We start from the raw sequence: 23,170 nt of genomic DNA, 5'->3' as shown, positions 1-23,170 counted from the left end.
AGTTTCCTAAGGAAGAAGTATTGGTACCTCTTCTATCCGCCGTTTCTTCTCGTCTGGAGGAATAGCACTTTTGATGAGGTTTACTGATTCGGCTTTTAAAACCTCTCCTTCTGAAGCTTTCTGAAAGATAAAGACCAAAATCCAAACTTCCACATGCAGAACACTTTGAACATTAATATTGTTGACCGGAACTGCAAAGCATTAAATAAAAAGTCAAGTACCATGGAGAACAATACCTCTTTATCTGTTTCCTTCCCTGGAGCTGCAGATTTACAAGTGAAATCTGACGACAGGGAATCAAGGGCTTCATCCTCTCCCATTGGCTTCTAGATGAAAAGGCACTATGATTGGCATGCAGCATAAATGAAGCATTCAAGTTCAGTGACAGGTTATTTCACATAGAGCAAGGCGCTGATACTACAATGGATTAATGATGGAATCAATTTGATCCACTGGTGCAAAAATGCGACTAACCCATCATGCTCATATCCTACCATAAATTCTCCATGTGTATGTTCCTTCCCTCAAGTGCTGGAGCCTTCCCCTACTTTTTCACATATTCTGTAGGGCCAGAGTAGGCTATGCATCTGGACAGGTGGCTCCTCTAAATATCATATATACCTTAAGTATTAGAGATTGACAATGGCCTGGGCCCAGAACTGAATAAGAAGAGTAGAAATGGGTAGGTCTCATTTGGAAAATTACACTGTGCTCTTAATGAATCGAGCTGCTTGCTATCAAAAAAGCTCAGCTTTTCAACACCAATATTCTCCCAGTGTTCTTAAGAGGCTTATGAGGAACACCATAATCTCAGAATAATTAAAATTGTAAGTAGCAGGAGGGACAACGCAGTGTTGCTGCATGAAGGGTGGTAAGCAGACAACCACAGGTCACCAATGATGACCTGCCTTCAAGAAATAACAGAGGTATAGAGAAAACCCATGATCAGCAAAGGCTGGTCAAAAAAGTAAGTGGGCAATTACTATGACCCATAGTATTAAAGCACTGAATTATTCCTTTAGATTTCTCATCTTTCTAAAGAAGCTTTTCCTTCCAGACATCTGACTCACAATAACCTCAATAAGTTTTTATGCTGTTTTTCTTCCCATGGGAAATATACAGAAAATCAATGAACCACCTTCTCAGGGAGTAGAAAGGGTCAGATTCCTCAGAAGTTTGAGATTTTCTCCCTCCCTCCTTTCTTTCCTTCCTTCCTTCTTCTGTCACTCCCTCCCTCCCTCCCTCTCTCCCTTTCTGATTATTTACAAGGTGATCATCTAAATTTACCTCATAGTCTGATGGACTTGGGGCTGCTCCTTCATGACTCTGAAAAAAACCAAACATTAATTTGGGGACGATGAGAAGGCGATACCATTCCAAAATGGGACTGTTAATACTTAACAAAATACAGCACCTAATGGATTTACTGTTGAATAAAGATTTGTATTACATTTTTCAAACCATGCTTTCTAAATTAAAAAAAATAATTTAACATTAATGCCCACTAACTCCAGGAAATATGAAATACACCTCTGTGTTCACCCTACTTACTTCCAATAGCTTTCTGTATTTTGGTGGAATTGTGCTTTCCCTTTTGCCCAACTCCTCTATGTAAGTGGAATAAAGGGTTTCCTGAAATATTTAGAAAAACAGAGATATAATTTAATGAGTTGAAAACAATAAAGGAACCTACTGAAACTGAAGCCCTACATGTTATTAAGATGTGAAGTTACTGCAAGATTATCTACAATCTAGATAGAAAACAGACTTTAAATAATAATTATATTAAATTTGGACAAATCATAGGACATATGTAACCAGCTAAAAGTTATGAGGATCAAATAAGATTATATTAGTAAAATCCTTATTACACTGTCTGGCACATAACAGGTCCCTAATAAATGCCCGTTCTCCCCACCCCCTGAAATATTAATGAACATTTACATAAAATTGAGTCAATAAACATTAATTAAGCACTTACTATATGTTAGGCACTGTACCAAGTACTGAGAATACAACCTAATTCTTTAATAGAATATTCATGTAGTTAAATTATATGTGTGTATATATACATAAATGCATATAAATATGTGTTTTATAAATGTGAGGACCACAAATTCTATAATCCTGTGGTTCAGGAGAATATAAACTCTATGAAATTAGGAACTGTGTCGTTTTTGTCCTTGTATCCCCAGGTCCTATCAGAGTATGTTATATAGAAAGTGTTTAAATAAATGTGTTTTGCCTTGAATTCCAAAGTCTTAGAAAAATATAGTCAAGGCAAAAAGCATTTATTAAGCACCTACTATGTGCCTTATGTTCCTTCCAAGGTTCCAAACTGAAGTTTAGATAGTCAGTCAGTCTGGGCACTTGGACATACCCAAGCTCCTTCATCACACTATGTTCCTGTAAATGCTGTGACCTTGTTATTCCTTAGAAGAAAAACTCAGCTCACTGGCTGAAGTATAATCTTCCATGAAGGCTGTTTTTTTGGAGGGCAATGGGGGTTAAGTGACTTGCCCAGCGTCACATAGCTAGTAAGTGTCAAGTGTCTGAGGCCGGACCTGAACTCAGGTCCTCCTGAATCCAGGGCCGGTGCTTTATCTAGTGCGCCACCTAGCTGCTCCAGTGAAGGCTATTTTTAAGATGAGATACATAAAAGCATCATGTTTTTATAGTCAAAATACTATACTGTGCAGTAAATAAGATATAAAATCGCTATGTTCCTCCCTATCCTTAAAAAATATAAATTCTTATTTGGACTTTAATGCTATTTTAACATCATTACCATGAACATTTCAGAGTGAGCTGTATAGAAAATTAATTTGACAAAAGTATTTTCGTTCTTAGTAAATAAATGAAAAAAAAAATAAACCCCAAATCAGAGCAAGCACAGAGACTTTTAAAATAATGATTTACTTTGCAATCAACAAAACCATTATCCATGAATATGTTAATGGTCCCTCCTTGCTCCCTACTGAGTCAGGCTTTTGGTACTCTCTACTACAACCCAGGGCATGGAAGCCCAGGGATGAGTGAGGGAATGGGATTATGTCATGGTGGCACAGATTTACAGAAGACCATGAGCCACAGTGGTCTCACATCCACTGTGATGTTAGGAAGGATATCACAGTTCATCCTGTTCTAGTAAAGGATTATTCCAAACATCTGCTTTGTAAGCACTAAAGATACACATGACAAATATTTGTTTTGTCTTTTCATCCCTGGAACTTAACAGAATTCCTTCCATATAGTACAAATGCTTCTCCAACCAAATTATGCTTATCTGTGAGCACCAAGCAGTCTGGAAGGTAGATGGTACAGCAGATAGAGCACTGCCACTAGAGTCAGTAAGACCTGAATTCAAATCCAAGCTCAAATACTTAAAAGTTGTGTGACGCTGGGCAAGTCATGTCACCTCTATCTCCCTGTTTCCTTAACTCTAAAATGAAGATGGAAATAGCACTGTGAGATCAACTGAAATGATATTTGTGAAGGCCTTAGCAGTGCTTGGTTCACAGTAGGCACTATATAAATGCTCATGCCCTTTCCCTTCCCAGCATCTTGCATAGTTAAGGGGATCAATAAGGATATATTGAGTGGTTTTAATAGTAAGAGTAGAGTATTTTCCATTCCTTCATAATTACAAGTTGTTTTATTTGCTGACATCATTCTGCATAAAATCAAATAACCAATACCTATGTTCTTATCTGTGGCACAATAGAAGAAAAATTCTAGACTTGGAGTCAGAAAAATCCAATTAAAGTTCCAAGTAGCTAACAGCTAACACTTACATAAGGGAAGGAAAGGGGAAGGGAAAAAGTGAATGCTATGTAAATATAATACCTACTATATGCCAGGCATGTGCTAAGAGCTTTTTACAAATATGATCTCATTTGGTTTTCAAAACAATCCTGCGAGGTAGGTGCATTCATTATTCCCATTTATAGTTGAAGAAACTGAGGGAGACTGAGTTCAAGAGACTTGTCTAGGTCATATGCCTAGGCAATGTCTGAGGACACATTTGAACTTGGGTCTTCTGGACTCCAAGCCCAAAGCTCTACTCCACTTAACTGCCACATAACACTAAGGTTTGCAAAGCGCTCTGTGTATTGTATCTAATTTGATCCAATGGCAAGCCTATGATTTGAGGGCCATTATTTTCTCCATTATACAGATGAAGAAACTGAGGCTGAGAAAGCTTAAAATGACCTGTTTAGGGTCACAATCAGTGTCTGAGGCATGATTTAAAGTGTAGTTCTCTATTCCTTTACCGCTTACTGGGCTCCAAATGCTTTATTTACCTGATTCATTAGCTCTGTGACCTTTGGTATATCACTTTATCTCTGAGCCTCAGTATCCTATGGATAATATTATTTCTACCACTCACTTCATAAGCTGTTTTGAGAAAAGTGTACCATAAGCCTCAGTTTACACTTATATAATGTTTTATCATAACATTATATGGACCAGTTCTGTAATTTCATCAGTGTAGGGAACCCCCCGTATGACATCTCCATTTGCTGATGCAGACCAGACACTTGTCTGCAGTTTAGAGTTTCAGAGAGCTGCCCTGGACACCGAGAGGTTAAATGACCTGCCCATGGTCACAAAGAATAGAAGATACTGTACCGAAACAGGAGGTCCTGTATATTCTGGACCTTCAGGTTCTTTTGCTTCGAGTCCTCCTAATGTGTCTACCAAATCATCTAAAGCATCATCTAAGGAACTCTGAAAAAGAAGAAAATAATTCAGTAACCATCATTTGAGAGCAAATCGATGGATATCTGAATTTTGATCCACAACATAGGGAAACAATTGAGCGATGAGTGTTCCTTAACAATGCAACACTTCACAGTGGAACCATATACTTCAAGTCTCACTACTGAACACAGTACTGGAGGTGAGGAGTATAGTGGGACTGTCATGTTCTTCCCAGTAGGTATATCCTTCTTCATGCTGTCCAAGATGTCTCCAAGAGGAGAATCACAGAGATGGGCACACAGAATGATAGTGAAGGACCTTGAGTCCATGACATGTGAGGACTGACTGAGAGAATTAGACATATTTAACCTGAAAAAAAGAAGATCTGGAGGATGGGGGGGGCAGGTTTTCAAGTATCTGAAGGGATGTCATGGGGAAGAGGAATTAGAATAAAACAAGCATTTCCATAACATTATTTTACCCATTACATTATGCTATGCAAATGCTAGTTTTACTCCATAAATTTAAAATAAAATAAATAAAACTTTATAAAAAGAAGTTGCAAAGAGACGAAATTAAGTTTGATTTCAGGAAAAACTTTCTAACAGTAAGATTCATCCAAAAGTAGAATGGGCTACCTTGAGAGGGGTGAGCTCCCCCTCCCTCCTTGGAGGGATTCAAATAGAAGCTAGACAACTACTTATTGGGTATGTCATGGATTTTCATAGCCCTGAAGGTCCCAACCAAATTTTAAATTTGGTGATTGTTATACCGTTACTACTCCTACCACGATGGCTGCTATTAGCTGATGCTTACAGAGCACCTTACATTTACAGAGCTTTTACATGCATTATCTCCACATGATCCTCACAACATCCCTGTGAAGTGGGGAGTATAGCTGGCATCATCTTAGTTTTATAGGCAAGAAAGCTTGGCCTCAAATAAACTAAATGAGACTTGCCCATGGTCACCCAGTCAGTAAATGTAAGGCGTGGGATTGAAACTCTCTAGACTCCAAGTCCCATTCATCTCATGACTTCAGTAGGCTTGATTCTGAATGTGAAAAAAATGAAATATGACCCATGAAAAGTCTTACAGGAGTTAAGTTACAGAAGGGTTAAGTGACTTGCCCAGAGTTATAAACTGTGTGTATCAGAAGTGGGACATCAATCTTTAAAAGTCCATGTTTTGAAGCAGGTGCTAGTCCATACATTGGTAAAGGGACTTTCCATAGTAGGAGTTCCTTAGTCAGGTCAAAAAGCATCAACTTAAGCACCTCCTATGTGGCAGACACCTTGCTAAGTGTTGGGGAGACAAAGTAAGGCAAGAATCAGACCCAAGGAGCTCAGTCTAATGACAGGAGTGGGGGTGGGGGTTGGGAGACAACATGTTCATCTTGTTTAGCTTTATGAAAGAAAATTTTAATTTGATTTTAAGCTATTGGATGGGATAATAATATTTACTGTATATGTAGGTATATAGGCATATATAAATGTATATCTAGCTTTAACTTAATATATACATGTATGTATATATAATTGTTAAATATAAGTATAGCTCCAATTTATCATATCCATATATAGTATATGTATTAACTACATATGTACCTACTATACTTATTATATATGTATGTACCATGTATATGCATACATGGTAAATTGGAGCTATACCTACACTTAATGATTTACCAGTTCTCTATACCAATGAAACTATAGATCTAATAAAAAAATAAGAAGTGACTTTCAGATATGTTTATCATTTAAGAAAGAACACAAACAATTTCAGTTTACTAATATATTGGCCTGAAAGCAGTAATTTTGCTACAAAGATCTTTCCTTTAGTTAAATCCTTGGATGTTCTTAATTATGCCCCAAAGAGTATATTTACTTCTAGGACCTATAAAAAGAGATCATACCATCAGATTTGGGAATACACTATGGCAAATACAAATAAATGATTTATGTAAGAATCTACCATTGTCCTACCTTTTCAGAAGTTGTACTGGATTCAGCTTTTACTGGTGCAGATACAGGCAGGGATTTATTTTCTTTGTTCTAGAAAAATAAGGAAAACCATGGAAGCATGCTAAAATTAATAAATATCTTTATCTGTTCTAAGTGTTTTAAAATGCAACAGCCTCCTACAGTTATAAAGTGGTACAATTCTTCACATCACCCAAAGTATCTCATTTTAGCCTACTTTTCCCCCCTTTTAAACAACGTAAGAAATTGACTTGCCCTGAAGTTCTTTCATAAACTAAGGCAGGTAAGAATTCACAGCCTTTCCTCCCCTTCTTAATTAAGGTTTAATTTTCAGTGAACAACTTTGGCTTTCTTCAGGTTTACAATCTAATCTACTTAAACTTTGTAATCAATCCTAAGTGGGCTGCCCATCTATTATGGATATAAATGAATGGGTGGCATTTTCTTCATTTGGGGCCAAGTAGAGAACCACTCCCTCTCCCTCCTTCCCACCCTTCCCAAATCTCACCATCACAAACTTGTATGTTAATTGTCTATTTGGAACTTCAAGAAGTTCAAGTTCTTCCTCAGAATTTTGGAGATGGGTCAATTATCTCCAAACTCCACCTTTGCTCTGTATTGTTCTGTTTCCACAAATGGAACATCCATATTTTTACCTCTCACTGTATTAAAGGTTTAACTTGCAATGTAGTTCCTCAAATAATCTAGTGGGTAAATTGCCAAGCCATGGCTAAACATTAAATAGAGTTAATCCAAGATTAGGAGTCCAGCGTTTTCTTTTAGAACATTCTGTATTAACTATTTTAAATATGACAATTCATATAATCAAGAATCCATCTTGTACCTGCCTGCAAGCCCCCTCTATAACAGCCCCAATGAATGATTCAAGTGTCCACTTCAATACCTCTAATGAAGAGGAAGTCACTACTTCTGAAGTCAGTCAACTTCTGGATGGCTTAAATTGTTAGGAAATCTCTCCTTACACAAAGCAAAGCAAAGCAAAGCAAAACAAAACAAAACAAAACAAAAAAAGCCAAACCAAAATAAAACAAAAGAAACCCACAATCCTTGGCAGCTTCTACTGATTACTCTTAATTCTTCCCTTTAGAATCAAGTAGAACAAGTGTTCCTTTTTCAAATGAAGATGCCATAAATACTTGAAGACAGCTGTGTGAGTCCCTCTCTGCTTTAGAATGTTCTTATTCAGGCTAACAATCCTTAGTTTCTCCAACTTACTATTATATAGCATTTTCTCCAGTCTGGTAAAATCCTGTTCACACTTTTCTGGACATGGTCCAGCTCATCTATATCTTTCTGAATATGTGATACCTAGAACCTGAGAGGATTATGTTCAGATCTCATAGTTGCCACTGATCCCCCCCTCCCTTGGCCCCTGTCTCTGAAGATGGTCAACTCGAATAACAGGAAGACTCACTCAGGTGTTTTAGCATTGTTTTATAGCCATGTTAATTTTAGAGGGATAACAGGCTTAAAATTTATCACCGGCTGTGTTGAGAAATCAAAGAAATCAAATAAAGAATAGAAGAATACCCCATTGTGGGGACCCTGGGGTCAAGGGGATTCTGCTCTGAGAGGGAAAGATGTGTCACAAACCATCTGGTCTCAGCTTCATTATTACATCCTGTGCTTGTTTGCAAAAAAGTATAAAAATGGCTTGACTTATTGCTTTGGGGTGTCTCATGTCTTGATAGCATGGGCACCTTCTTTTGAAAGAATAAATGTGTTCTATATGCTTTGGCCTCCTTTCTTCCTGAGTCCCAAGTATTGAATTGGCGGGCGAATTCCCCGACCCACTCAGTTGGGGGCTCGTCCGGGATCTTTGCCCTACTCCAGCAGTCTGGGAACTCGGGAGAAAAGGAAGGGGCCCCCTGCCTCTTTTGGAAGGCAGCCTTTTCATTCCTGATTTTCCTGTAGCTTGTGAGCTGGCGGCTGGGATCCGGATTAAGGGACAGAGAGGAAGGACGCCAATGCTCGGGCCAGGTAAGATTCGGCTAAGACTTGGGTGGGCCACGTAAGTACTGTGTGTAGGGCCAGGTTGGAGGTGATCCTGGTTGGCCGACCACGTCCCAGAAAGGGGAGTTAACTTTTGGCAGCAGGGACCGGAGGGGAAAAAAAAACAAAATCTCTTGGTGAATGTGTGTGTGTGAGGGAAGGAATTTGAGTCTGGGGTCCGAACTCATATGGCTTTCCGGTTGGAATCCTGCCAGGGGCGCTATACCTGGATGACCTATTGCTAAGAGCGGGACCCCACTAAGGACTCTGCCTTCCGGAGTGAATCAGTCATTCCCCTCCAACGAGGGAGATGTGAGTTGAAAGCGGTACCAGGGAAGTAAGCAGTTCTCAATGTTGAATGTGTATGCGACAACTTGGGTCTGAAACCTTGGGAAGCGATTGAGATTTTTTTTTTTTTATTTGGTACTCCTGCCCAAAATCCCTTTTCCCTGACACATAAAGGGAAGAACCTCCAGGAGAGGTGTCAGGTCTTTGATCAGGTGAGGGGGCAGCCTCTGACCCGACGCGTGGAGCTCAGAACAAAAAGCTGACACCCCAAGATACTGGCAAGAGAGATGGGACAGGCAAAATCTAAATCTAAGGCCCGATTGCTGGTGGTACCCTGGGACAGTCCCTTAGGCAATAAATTGGAAAATTGGGATGACTTAATGGGACCAGAATTTGATAAAGAAAAGATGATAAGGTATTGTTGTCTGGTCTGGGCAGGACAAGCCATTCAGGGACCTGCTGTCATTTGGCCAGAGTTTGGATCTGAGGAAATGTGGATTTGCCAGGCGCTGAATATTTATGTGAATGGAAAAAAAGATTACAGTCAGGAAGAAAGCCTTTATGCTGCTTTGTGGCTGCCTAGAGGAACTAAGATTATGGTAGTTAAAAAGGGAGGAGAAACAGAAGTTCACAGGAAAGGGGAGGAAGCTCCGTCTGAAGGGTGGGACCCTCTTTCTTCCCTCCCTCCCCCTTATGTTCCCTCTCCCCTTCCCTCTGCGCTGATTGAAAAAGAAATTCATAAGAAAAACTCAGAGGAGACTCCAAGGCAAATTTATCCCGAAATTCCTGGGAAGGAGTGCAGCAGGGAAGTTCAGCAATTAATATAAGACCAGTTAAATCTCCCCTTTAAGCCAAAGCATTCTGGAGTTTATCCCCTTCGAGAAGTTCCTTTGGGGGGAGGGCAGAAAGGCTATGTAAATGCCCCCTTGAGTAGCTCTGAAATCAGGGCTTTCAAGAGAGATATGAAGAACTTATTAGAAGATCCTCCTGGTCTGGCAGAGCAGTTAGACCAATTTCTTGGCCCTAACATATATACCTGGTCTGAGTTAATGTCCATTCTTACTCACCTCTTTTCCCCCGAAGAGAGAGGCCAGATTAGGAGATCGGCTATGCGAGTTTGGGAAGATGCTCATCCCCCAGGGCCCAGAGGAGGGGTACCTGGAGACCAGAAGTTCCCCCTCCAGGACCCTGAGTGGAATCATAATAATGAGGAGCATTTACAGCACATGATAGATTTAAGAGATATTATTGTTCAGGGAATCAAGGTAGCAGTTTTCAGGAATCAGAATTTAAGTAAAGTTAGTACTACTAAACAATGGAAAGAGGAATCTCTGTCAGAATTTCTTGAGAGGCTAAAGGAACTGATGAGAAAATACAGAGACATAGATGACAATTCTCCTACCTATGAACATATACTTAAGAGTTGGTTCGTGGCAAATTCATGGCCAGATATCTCAAAGAAATTGCAAAAAGATGGGACTTGGGCTGAAAAAGGACTCCCTGACCTACTTCAGATCGCACAACAGGTTTTTGTGCGCCGGGGAGATGAGGCTGAAAAAACCTCCAGGAATAAGACCAAATTGATGGCTCAGATGGCTGAAATACAAGGGAAAATGGCTAAGGCTCAGGAAGAACAGAACAGGATTTCGAGGGTCTTGGTGCAAAGAGAAAGACAATGGAAAGGGGGAAAACCAGGATCTAGGACTGAAGGGACACTAAGAAGGAGGGGAGAGGGAAAGGAATCCCAACCCCCCTTTAATATGCTATGAGTGTGAAAAAGAAGGGCATATGAAGGACTGTTCCCACTTGAGGGAGGAATCTAGAGTTTATTCACTGATTGAGCTAGAAGATTAGGGGGGACAGGGGCTCACGAACCCCCACCCAGAGCCCTCGTTATCTATGGTGGTGGGGAATTCTGGGGACAGATACACTTTTTTGGTAGATACTGGGGCTGGTCATTCCTCTCTCACAAATCTACCAAGGGGAGGGAAACTTTCAAAACAAAAACTAACAATTTCAGGAGTTAAAGGGGAAAGATTTATGGTCCCCTTCTCTGAACCTTTGAAAATTGGACAGTTTGAACACCCTTTTCTAGTGGTTCCTGAAGCTGGTATCAACCTCTTGGGGAGGGATTTGATAACTAAATTAGGGGTAAATATCAGGATCCAGGGAGATCGAATATCGGCCAGTCTTTCGGAAAGTAGAATCCTTCTTCTAGGGAAAGAGGAAGAGGAGATGATCCGGGGGGATGTTTGGGCAGGACCATGGAACCGGGGAAGAATTCTTATAGAACCAGTAAAAGTACAACTTAGAGAACCCCAACAGGTGGCCCGGGTCAGGCAGTACCCTATAAGTCTAGAAGGTAGAAGAGGACTAAAGCCCATGATTCAGGGACTGGTTGAGGATGGGCTTCTAGAGCCTTGTTGATCGCCCTACAACACTCCTATACTGCCCGTTCCTAAGAGCGATGGGACTTATAGATTGGTACAGGACTTAAGACAAGTAAATAAGATTGTTCTGCCCTCTCATCTGTTAAGGGCTAAAATTCTAGCTAGTCTGTCTAAAATATCTAATGAGTGGTCGCCAATAAATTATAAGCTTTAGCAAGAGTTAGACTTTTAAGCATTTATTAAGGAGAATAAGAACTTGGTAAAGAGAGAGAAAGGCCTAGATTCCTATCTACTAAAGGGAGAGCACATTTCTAGCTCCGCTCTCCACCAGAGTCCCAAGGAAAGAGCGCGAGACTGAGCGCCAGTCTCTTCCTTCCTCCTCCCACTAGCCCGCGTCACTTCCTGACTCCTGGTCTTGCCCTCAAAGACCTTCCCTTCATGGGCAGAACTCTTCTACAGTAAGTATCCAGCAGGTGGCGTCATTCCAATCGTTACACATCCGTGGTGCCAGACCCCTATACCATCATGAGTAAGATCCCCTTGGGTGATAATTTTTTTTACAGTAATTGACTTAAAAGATGCTTTTGGGGCAGTTCCCCTCCACCCTGACAGCAGAGACATTTTTGCCTTTGAATGGGAAGACCCGGAAACTGGAAGGAAGCAACAGCTTCGCTGGTGTGTCCTCCCACAGGGATATACAGAATCCCCTAATCTTTTTGGACAAGTTTTGGAACAATTGTTAGAAAGTTATTCCAAGCCCAGAGGGGTCACCCTTCTCCAGTATGTAGATGACCTATTACTAAGTGGACCAAATAGAAAGGGCCTGGTAAATGCTTCCATCCGGCTACTGAACTTTTTGGGCTCTCAAGGATTGAGAGTGTCCAAAAAGAAACTGCAGTTTGCTGAACCAACTGTCAAGTACTTGGGACACCTCCTTAGCCAGGGGAAGAAAGAATTAGACCCGTCTAGAATCCAGGGGATCTTGCAGCTTGACCTTCCTCAGACTAAGAGAGAATTGAGAAAATTCCTAGGACTGGTCGGGTATTGTCGACTATGGATTTTGAACTATTCACAGTTAACCAAACCTTTGTATTAACATCTGTTGGACGAGGCACCAAACTGCCTCGAGTGGACTGCTGAGGACCAGGAGGCCTGGGAAACTCTGAGAAAAAGCCTTTATTCCCCACCAGCCCTGGCTCTCCCGTCATTAGAAAAGCCATTTCATCTGTTCGTCAGTGTGGAGTCAGGGGCTGCATTAGGTGTGTTGGCACAAGTGTGGGGAGGACAAAGGAGACTGGTGGCATTCCTATCTAAACTACTGGACCCAGTTGCTAGAGGCTGGCCAAATTGTGTACAAGCCGTGGCAGCAACTGCATTGTTGGTAGAGGAAGCCCGGAAACTGACATTAGGAGGAAGCCTGATAGTGAGCACCCCACATCAGGTCCGAACCATCCTCCAACAGAAAGCAGGCAGATGGATGACTGATTCTCGCATCTTAAAATATGAGGCCATCCTATTAGAGAAGGACGATCTTGTCTTGTCTTTAGACCACAACATTAACCCTGCTTTATTCCTCACTACTCCAGCCTCCACCCAAACTCAGGAACTCCCTCATACGTGCCTAGAATTTATAGATTATCAAACCAAGGCAAGAGAGGACCTGCATGAAACTCCCCTTAACACTGGATTAAAACTTTTCATCGATGGCTCTTCCCGAGTGGTTCAAGGTACTCGAAGGAACTCATATGCCATCATAGATGGAGACAGACAGGCAATCTTGGAAAAAGGCCGACTCCCAGGGAGTTGGTCAGCTCAGACCTGTGAACTTTTTGCTTTAAAGCAAGCCCTTTCTTTAGTGGGGAAAGGAATTGGGACCATATATACTGACTCTAAGTATGCCTGGGGTGTAGCCCACATTTTTGGGAAAATCTGGGAAGAGAGGGGAATGATAACCAGTAAAGGGGGAACTGTGGCTCATCCTGAGTTACTGGAACAGGTCTTACAAACTCTGTTGGTACCTGAGGAACTAGCAATAGTACATGCCCCAGGGCACCAGAGAGGGAGTTCCTTTGAGGCACAGGGAAATCGGCTTGCTGATGAGGCAGCAAAAGAGGCCGGACTGGAAGAACAGGTTTTGACTGAATCAGAGAGACTGCTCCCTCTTATTCCTACTATGCCCCCGGTACAGCCTAAACTGACCAAGGGAGAGGAGGAAGCAGCTAAACAATTGGGTGCCACTCCAAATCAAGAAGGAAGATGGATGTTGCCTGATGGCAGGGAAGTAGTATCAAAGGGGATAGCCAGGGAAATTATAATCTGTCTCCACCAAGGAAGCCACTGGGGGGTGCAGCATTTATGTGACTTGATTCTCCACAAGTACATTTGCCCTGGCCTGTATACTTTTGCCCAGCAAATGGTAGAAGGGTGTTTAGTGTGTAAAAAAGTAAATAAGCAAGCCCTCAGGAGTTCTCCAGTGGGGGGGAGGGCACCAGGCTACAGACCTTTTCAGAGCATCCAGATTGACTTCACTGAACTGCCCCCCATAGGTGGGCTGAAATACCTTTTGGTCATAGTTGACCATCTCACATCCTGGCTAGAAGCATATCTGCTCAAGAAGGCCACAGCTGCCGGGGTGGTTAAAGTCCTGCTGGAACATATAATTCCCAGATATGGACTAGTGGAAAGGATTGATTCTGATAACGGAACTCATTTCACAGCCTGTATTTTACAGGAGTTGGCCAGAGCCCTGGCCATCCAATGGGCCTTCCATACCCCCTGGCATCCACAATCCTCGGGGAAAGTGGAACGAATGAATTTGGAGATCAAGAAACAACTCACTAAATTAGGATTAGAGACCGGGCTTCCTTGGACGAAGTGCTTGCCTCTGGCCCTGCTGAGGATCCGTACCAAGCCCAGGCGGGACATTGGGCTTTCACCCTTTGAGCTACTCTTTGGACATCCCTACCTGGCTGTTCCACAGGACCATTCCAAACCTATAGATTGGAGCTCCAGGGATAAGTTTATCAGAGAATATGTAAGTTCCTTGCATTCTTGTCTTTTATCCTTACAGAAGAAAGGTCTGGTGGCTCAGGCTCCGCCCCTGGGATTCCTGGTGCATAAGACCCAGGTCGGAGAGTGGGTCCTGGTCAATTCCTGGAAAGGGGAGAAGTTGACCCCTGCTTGGGAGGGACCCTTCCAGGTCCTGCTGACCAGTGACACTGCAGTCCGCACCCAAGAACGAGGTTGGACTCATCATACTTGGGTAAAAAAATCATTTCCCCCGGAAGCGGATTGGAAGGTGGAACTTGGCCCGAACCCTCTCCAGATCCGGTTAAGAAAGCAAGCCGATGAGTAATGAACTGGGATTGATAATTTTTGTTCTAGCTCTGTTTTCTTTCTGCTGCTTTCTGATAGTTATTGTTACCTGTTGCTCACGTACCAACCGGCCCCAATATTCGAATTTGAACTTAGTCAACCACAGGTGGACCCCCTTTCGGTTTCTTCCCAGACCAGGACGAGAAGAAGCCGACGTCTGAAGTAGACAGCTTGTCCCAAGACGTAGGAACAAGATGACCTTGTATGAACTTTGGATAATTTTGGTGGTAGTCTCCTGGACATTAGGGCAAGGAGAAGAACTTTTCACTATTCAGATCCAAGAATCTAGTGACCCTGTAACTGTGACTTTCGATGCCTGTCAGGTGATAAACTGTGGTGGGCGGGACTCATATTACATGAGATCGGACAAATATTTGTGTTGGGAAGGATGGGGAGGAGGTAAAGGCAGTAGGAGGCCCTGTCCCACTTGGGATGCGGTATGGTGGACCACTTGGGCAGGGAGATGGACATCCTTGAAAGGGAAGTGCACAGTTCAGTTGCAAGATATGGTAAAATTCATCAAACTAGGGTCTCCCTCAGGTTGCACAAAGAATTGCAACCCGGTGGCCATCACCTTCTTAGAGGCAAATAGGTGCAAAGGAGATGGGGACTCTTGTCCAATTGAATCAATTTGCATTGAGGGTACTATGGGTTTGGAATAGATTTGAATGGGAAGGACCCAGTGGGAAGGTTTAAAGTGGTAGTAATCCCTTCCAACAGGACCCACCCAATTTTCCTCCCATCAGATCAGGAACCAACTAGTGTTCCTGATTCAAATCAATCCTACGAGGTATTTAAGGTCACAGACCTTAAGATAGCCATGGAAGTAGAACTAGGGTACGGAGAAGGGAATGTTTCGTTGGATTGGGTACAGTTCTCAGTAAAATCTTTGAATCGAACTGACTGTTATGCCTGTGCCCAGGGCAAAGCTAACCCGATAGTGGTCCCCTTCCCGTTCAACTTCACTACTTTCCCTGAAGAATTTACTTGCATTTTGGCACTATTCTGTAATAAGAGTCTATCCAGCAATTGTTCTGTGTGGAACACCCTGTACCCTCCTTTTCTACCACACGAAAGAGGAAGGCCTCGGGTAAATTGAGGTGTTCGGAGGCTAGACTGCCTTGGAACTGATACATCCTCTCCTCCGTCATGGTGTAGAAGCATGACCTGAATAGATCATTATACCTGCCCTCTTACCTGCCCCAGCTCAGACCTTTGGTGGATATGTGACCCTAAGAGCAACCGATTACTTCAGGTCCCAACTCCTCAAGCCACGTGTGCCCTAGTCCAACTGGCAATCCCTTTTACTATTTTAAGTGTAAAACCTAGTCCCAATATAGGTTTAGGACGCCAGAAAAGATCAGCTGGCTTACTTGAGCTTGATGATGGATTGCCCCCGGGAATCACCCTAGATAGTATTGGAGTTCCACGAGGAGTCCCTGATGAATTTAAGGCGAGAAATCAGATTGCTACTGGATTTGAGTCCTTGTTCTGGTGGGTTACTATAAATAAGAACGTGGACTGGATAAACTACATTTATTATAATCAACAAAGGTATATTAATTACACCAGGGGAGCATTACATAGAGTGGCAGAACAACTATCAGCAACTAGTCAAATGGCCATGGAAAATAGGATGGTCTTGGACATGCTACTGGCAGAAAAAAGGAGGAGCTTGTAAAATTATTGGAGACAGTCGTACTTTTATCCCTAACCATATGGCCCCCAATGGGGCCATAACCAAAGGTATAAGGGCATTAGACAAGCTTAGCAAAGAAATAGCTATCAACTCTGGGGTCAATGCTGCCCCTTGGACTAATTGGTGGGATAGTCTTTGGGATGGGGGGGTGGATGAAGTTCTTGAGCCCATTACTTGGACTCATACTACTATTATTATTATTACCTTGTTTAGTTCCATGTTTTATTATGCTTATTCACCGTACTGTATCTTGGATGTCCCTTGTGGCAACAACAAGTTGGGACCACCGGGGAGAAAAAGTCTTATTTCTAAAGAGGTTTTGAGTGAGATCTGAAACAGAGAGTGGACCAGTGAGTAGAATCTTGGTCCTTAAAAAGAGGAGGGACTGAGAGGATTATGTTCAGATCTCATAGTTGCCACTGATCCTCCCCTCCCTTGGCCCCTGTCTCTGAAGATGGTCAACTCGAATAACAGGAAGACTCACTCAGGTGTTTTAGCATTGTTTTATAGCCATGTTAATTTTAGAGGGATGACAGGCTTAAAATTTATCACCGGCTGTGTTGAGAAATCAAAGAAATCAAATAAAGAATAGAAGAATACCCCATTGTGGGGACCCTGGTGTCAAGGGGATTCTGCTCTGAGAGGGAAAGATGTGTCACAAACCATCTGGTCTCAGCTTCATTATTACATCCTGTGCTTGTTTGCAAAAAAGTATAAAAATGGCTTGACTTATTGCTTTGGGGTGTCTCATGTCTTGATAGCATGGGCACCTTCTTTTGAAAGAATAAATGTGTTCTATATGCTTTGGCCTCCTTTCTTCCTGAGTCCTGAGTATTGAATTGGTGGGCGAATTCCCCGACCCACTCAAACTGAACATAAAATTGTAGATGTGGCCTGACCAGGGCAGAATATGGTAGAGCTATTTCCTCCCTAGGACATTGTGTCCCTCAGGGTAACCTAGAATGTTGTCGTTTTTGGTTGCCGTGCCATATTGTTGATTCACATTGAGATTTCAGTCCAGGAAGACCCTTGAGTCTTTCTTCATAGAAATTGTGAAAAAGTTACCTATCGCCCACTCTGTATTTATAAAGTTGATTTTTTTTTTGTGGAGCAATGAGGGTTAACTGACTTGCCAAGGGTCACAGAGCTAGTAAGTGCCAAGTGTCTGAGGCCAGATTTGAACTCAGATGCTCCTGAATCCAGGTCTGGTGTTTTATCCAATGCACCATGTAGCTGCCCCCTACAAAGTTGATTTTTAAACTCAAGTGTAGAATTTCACATTTATCCCTGTTAAATTCCATCTTATTTGGTTCAATTCATTGTTCAAAACTGTTTAGATCTTTCTGGATCTTGACTTTTATCTGGAAAGTTCAATAACTATTAAAAACAGAACTAAAAGTTTTGCATTCATTTCTCAACTTTGCTTTCCAATAAAAAGGTACATTTAGGTGCATTGCATTGATGTGATATGAAAGTTCTATAAAGAAAAGTAAACATTCATTTCCATCATGCTTTAATGTTTACAAAATGCTTTCTGAGAACCTTGTCACCCGGGAACCATTTGTATAAGTCTTAACTTCTTTACTATAACTATGCTTATTGCAGATAGGAATGTTGTTCAGAACCTTTATATTCCTAGTGCCTGACACAGAGGTGACAAATAATAGATGCTTAATACATATGTGTTGAATTGAACCTCACCCATAGCCCCTGTCACTGTCACTGATATTATCAAATATTTAAAGTTTACATATATACATGGTGCTGGCACCAGGCACTTTACAGGATGCTCTCAGAGTCTTAGTTCAGTTTTAAGCTTTAGTACCTTGAAACTTAAGGTTTAGTCAAATTTTAGGCTACTAAACACTGAACTCAGACTTTGGGGACACCCAATACCAAGCAGATGAATAAACAAAGTCCCTACCTTGCAGGAGTTCCTAAGCAAAAAGTTATCTAATTGTTGTTTCTCCAGCTTTGTAAAGTTAGGACACTTTTTAAAAGTGCTCATATAATCTATCAGCCCATTTTCCTATTTCCTTTGCAGCAAGACTTAAAAGTCAGCATAGTATAGTAGTCACAGATTGGAAGTCAGGAATATCTGAATATCTAAATCCTAACATAGACCCTTATGAGCCGTGTGAGTCTGCTTCAGTTTCCTCATATGTAAAATGAGGTGGTTGGATTTGATGGTCTCTGAGGTTCTTTTGCTCTCTAAATCAAAGATCTCATGAATCTTTCTGATGTCTTTGCCTTGAAAACAGACCTGGATCTTGGGGTTAGAGGAAGAAGTAAGAGAGGAAAAGTATGTGTTGTTATTGTTCAGTCATGTCTGAACATGTATGGGGTTTTCTTGTCAAAGATACAGGAGTGGTCTGCCATTTCCTTCTTCATCAGATTAAGGCAAACAGAGGTTAAGTGACTTGTCCAGTCACACAGCTAGTGAGTGTCTGAGACTGGATTTGAACTCAGGTCTTCCTGATTCTAGGCCCAGTGTTTTATCCACTAAGCCACCTATCTGCCTCCAAACCAAACAGAAGTTAAGTGACTTGCTCAAGGCCACACAGCTAGTGAGTCCATGAGGCTAGAATTGAACTCCGGTCCTCTTGACTCCAGGCCCAGCACTCTTATCCAATTAGCCATCTAGCTGCCTCAAAGCATATATTTACTAGATTGTTACTATGAACCTGTTTAGATGTGTTCTCTCACATCTGCATCTGCTTCTACAATAAAGTCATCTTAGCCACTTCTCAGGAATAGGAAAAGCTTGGAGGAAGTACTCCGTGGCCTATTAGCTCTATACTCCCAGGCAGGACCTCTTGGAGGTACCAAGTTCTCCAACTAAGTCAGCTCAGGAAAGGGCAAAGCTACAGTACCAGTACCTGAGGGCTCACCATATTCAAAACACAGCAGATAAATTGACTGTGTGGATACAGGTTTGTTCTCTTTCCCAGACACACTTTAGAATTTTCTATCCAATTGGTTTTACCTGGGGGCTTTCTGCTGGTTTCCCTGGTGTTGGCTGGTCAGTGGACTTGAGGGTCTCTTTTCCATCAAGAGAATCTTTAGTTTCTGCGGCCAATGACTGCTTAGAGAGGCTTTTTTGCTATAAGCATAGAAACAGATCTATAATCAAGATCATACCTTTTAGTGAGGCAATTGGGGTTAAGTGACTTGCCCAGGGTCACACAGCTAGTAAGTGTTAAGTGTCTGAGGCCGGATTTGAACTCAGGTACTCCTGAATCCAGGGCCGGTGCTCTATCCACTGCGCCACCTAGCTGCCCCAAGATCATATCTTTTAAATGACAAGCTTGGTGGATTCTTCTAAGTAGAGGAAGGGAGCCATATGAGAGCAACACTAAATTGTGGGTACTTACCTTTTTGTCCTCTTTTTCCTTTTCTTCATGAGCATCTTTCACATGAGGTTCAGCAGCCTGCGATTTCAAGAGGTACAGAAAACATTTAACCGAAGCCCAAGGGCAATGAAACAACTGGTTCAGGCTATTGAGGTGGCAAGAGAACAAAGGGCTAGAACCAAGCAGTCAATTTGTCTTGGGAAAAGCATCACTTAAGTTTTCAGGTCCTACAGGGTAGCTTTAAAAAGGCAGCTGCATGTTCTAGGGTCAATACTTACTTCAAGCAATATGCCTAGAATGTAGCCTGTTTGTAGAATACCAAGGATCCAGATGAGAAGTAAAAAAATACATTTCTTTTTTTTTTTTTTTTTTTTGGCGGGGCAATGAGGGTTAAGTGACTTGCCCAGGGTCACACAGCTAGTAAATGTCAAGTGTCTGAGGCCGGCTTTGAACTCCGGTCTTCCTGAATCCAGGGCCGGTGTTTTATCCACTGCGCCACCTAGCTGCCCCCAAAAATACATTTCTAAACTGTCACATTAGTCAGCATGTTGTTCTTGTAAGCATCTAGCTCATGGTTTACTGTTCACTTTTCATTGGGATGTTCTGGCACTGCAGACACATCCAGGGGGTGGGGGTAGGGGGTGGGGTGACCTGATCTACTTGCAAGCCCATTGAAGTTTCTGAAACTTCAGGGAATGAAGCTAAAATCTCCTCCTCTCCTTCCTAGGTCTCATAATTGATAGATTACCTAATTGATAATTGGTTATACAACAAAAGAAAGTTTTATCCCTAGAGATGCACCTCCACTAACCAATCCAGATTAATCAGACTCCTATGCTGGAATATCCTCTCCTGCTTAAAGTAATACAGGTGCTTTACCCCAAAGAGTCAATTCATTCTTCACTTATATTCCTTTGATATTTGCTATTGCTCCCTTTCTGTCCCTTTCTTTATCCCTCTCACACTGTTCTCCTTTTAAAATTACTCACCCAAAGCCTAAAAGTTGGATTTGAATAAAATAAACTGCTTTTATGTTTAATTTTTCTCTAAGAACTACTGCATTTTCATTTTAGCAACAGTTACACATTAAAGAATAGGGAATGGACTTGTGATTCATTGACATAGGGAACCACAAGCAGAGGAGGCTCTGTCAACTATTTCAGGTTGGCATATTCTCTGAAATGGATAACCTTTTGGCAACTTTCAGTGAGAGTTGTCTAGACCACTGAAAGGTTAAGTGACTTGTCCAAGGTCACACAAACAATGTTTTAGTGCCAAGGCTTCAAGTGCTCCTCTACACGATAAATATGTACAAAACAGTAATATAGTGGCATTAATTACAGCATATTAGAGTTGCAAGGGACCTTAGAAATCATTTAGTCTAACTATCTCATTCTACAGATGAGGAAAGCCAGACCTAGAGAAATATACTTAATTGCCCAAGAATACACAGATAGTAAGTAGCAGAGATGAATTGAAAACCCTTAACCTTCTGATCTCTGGCTCCACACTCTTTCCACTACTGGTTATTCTGCTATCTCTGATTCTTTGTAATAGCAAGAAGCATGTGCCAATATAAAAAAAATCTCATACCTTGGTTGACTGTGATTTTTCTTCAGTTTCTTCTTTTTTAGCCTGATGTCAGAAATAAAAACAAACAAGTAATTTTAAGAGTTTATAATAACTGCCATATATATTTTTCCTCAGAGGATGGTACTTAAAAGAGCAAGAATATAGAAACACTGATATCACATCTAAAAATAATATTAAAGTTATAAGAACTATATTTAAAGCCCAATATTCTTCCTTCACTTTTGTAAGTGATATTATACAATTTACCTCTTTTTTTTACACATTTCAAGGAGTCTTCTTAAGAGTCCTTCAAATGTCTTGTGTCACATTATCACTGAGCTCATCATTATCAAATGTCACTGGTGGGTCATGAGTAAATAACCACTCAGGTCCCAACCTCCCAGGCAATGGGTGCTTCTATGTATTCTGCTGCCACTGAAGCAGAACTAATTTCTTGACCCGTAAACAACATACTTACCTTGAATTTTAGCTGATGGCTTAAAAGCATGAAATGCATGATAGGACAGAGAAAACAGAGAAGCTAACTTTAATGGCAGAACATGTCTGATGCCAAAGGGAATCTACCAGAGGAATTGCAGGCTAGTGCCTAGTTCTTTACTAAAAATGGTGATCTTAAAATATTAGCATGTGCTGAGCAGGAAAAGTGACCATTAGTAAAGTGTGCCTGTGGTGTCACAGACTCACGGAGATAGAGAAATATGATGAGCCACATGTCACCTGGGGACTTTTCCTTTTCTTGTCATGATAATGCAGTCCTTTGGTCTGTTTGATTGGAGTAGCCTGATATTACAATACATATTTTTCAGGGCTTCAGAAAAAAGGTTAAGTGAGATGAAACAGTCAAATGTTTTAAGTATAGAAAAGGGCAACAAAAATAATTGTATTATTAACTTTCATGGTTTTTTATATATATGTATAAATATATATGTATATATATACATACATATAAACCATGAAAGTTAGTATAAATATACTGTATATGTATATATAAAATATACATATTTGCACACACATGTAAATATGTATAAAGATATATGTGCATAAATCTACATACATATTCCAAAAGGAGAACTTAATTTAAAATCAAGTAACTCTAGTAAAAATTTAAGAAATCCACCTTACTCTTTACTAACTGCAAATTAGATTTCTTTACCAGATAAACAATCTCTACTGTTGTGTAGCTGCTTCTTGGTCATTGTTTATACCTAAGAATCCAAGAGTTTCTTATGTGGTTATCAACAGATCTATAGGGGCCACCTTCAATAGTGTTCCAAGTTTCTATCAACACAATCTTAATGTATTTTATTTTTAAAGCATATTTTCGAGTTCTCTCTACTAAAGCATATTGCAATGCACCAATAGTTAATATTTTTAAGGAGTTTCTAGAGGCTCGGAAAGGTTTAATTATTTGCCCATTTTTTTATTCAATCCTATCAGTCATGTCTGTCTGACTCTTTGTAACCCCATTTGGGGATTTCTTGGCAAAGTTCCTGGAGTGGTTTGCCAGCTCATTTTACAGATGAGGAAACTGAGGCAAAGAGGGTTAAGTGACTTGGCCAGGGTCACACAGCTAGTGTCCGAGGTCTGATTTGAACTCAGGTCTTCATGACTCCAAGCCTGGAACTCTATCTATTGTACCACCTAGCTGCCCTGGTCACTAGTTAATATGTGGCAAAGGCCATTACCTGCAGGTTTTCTTGACTCCAGTCGAGGATTCTCTCCACTATGCTATGTTGCTTCTAACTGAACAATCAGACCTAACGACATTCAACA

The 23,170-nt window shown here is 41.2% G+C and overlaps 1 protein-coding gene across 4 annotated transcripts in view; it reads right to left on the bottom strand.

The window, feature by feature from the left end:
- CAST (calpastatin) overlaps window positions 1–23,170 on the bottom strand; it is a 139,399-nt gene that overhangs the window by 34,005 nt on the left and 82,224 nt on the right. For 3 of the 4 annotated variants that reach the window (XM_043988186.1, XM_043988170.1, XM_043988192.1), the window contains 9 exons: window positions 21,398–21,439; window positions 19,826–19,882; window positions 19,438–19,554; window positions 6,690–6,758; window positions 4,633–4,731; window positions 1,552–1,632; window positions 1,288–1,326; window positions 237–326; window positions 28–120 (listed from right to left, as the gene is read on the bottom strand). In XM_043988186.1, the coding sequence (XP_043844121.1) occupies window positions 28–120; window positions 237–326; window positions 1,288–1,326; window positions 1,552–1,632; window positions 4,633–4,731; window positions 6,690–6,758; window positions 19,438–19,554; window positions 19,826–19,882; window positions 21,398–21,439 (687 nt within the window). The remainder of the gene's footprint in view (window positions 1–27; window positions 121–236; window positions 327–1,287; window positions 1,327–1,551; window positions 1,633–4,632; window positions 4,732–6,689; window positions 6,759–19,437; window positions 19,555–19,825; window positions 19,883–21,397; window positions 21,440–23,170) is intronic. The other variant, XM_043988177.1, reaches the window with a different exon arrangement.

The sequence above is a fragment of the Dromiciops gliroides genome, chromosome 1, assembly GCF_019393635.1.
Source record: "Dromiciops gliroides isolate mDroGli1 chromosome 1, mDroGli1.pri, whole genome shotgun sequence".
Taxonomy (NCBI): Eukaryota; Metazoa; Chordata; class Mammalia; order Microbiotheria; family Microbiotheriidae; genus Dromiciops; species Dromiciops gliroides.
Note: the sequence above shows the minus strand (reverse complement) of the source record. Positions and strands in the feature narration are given on the sequence as shown.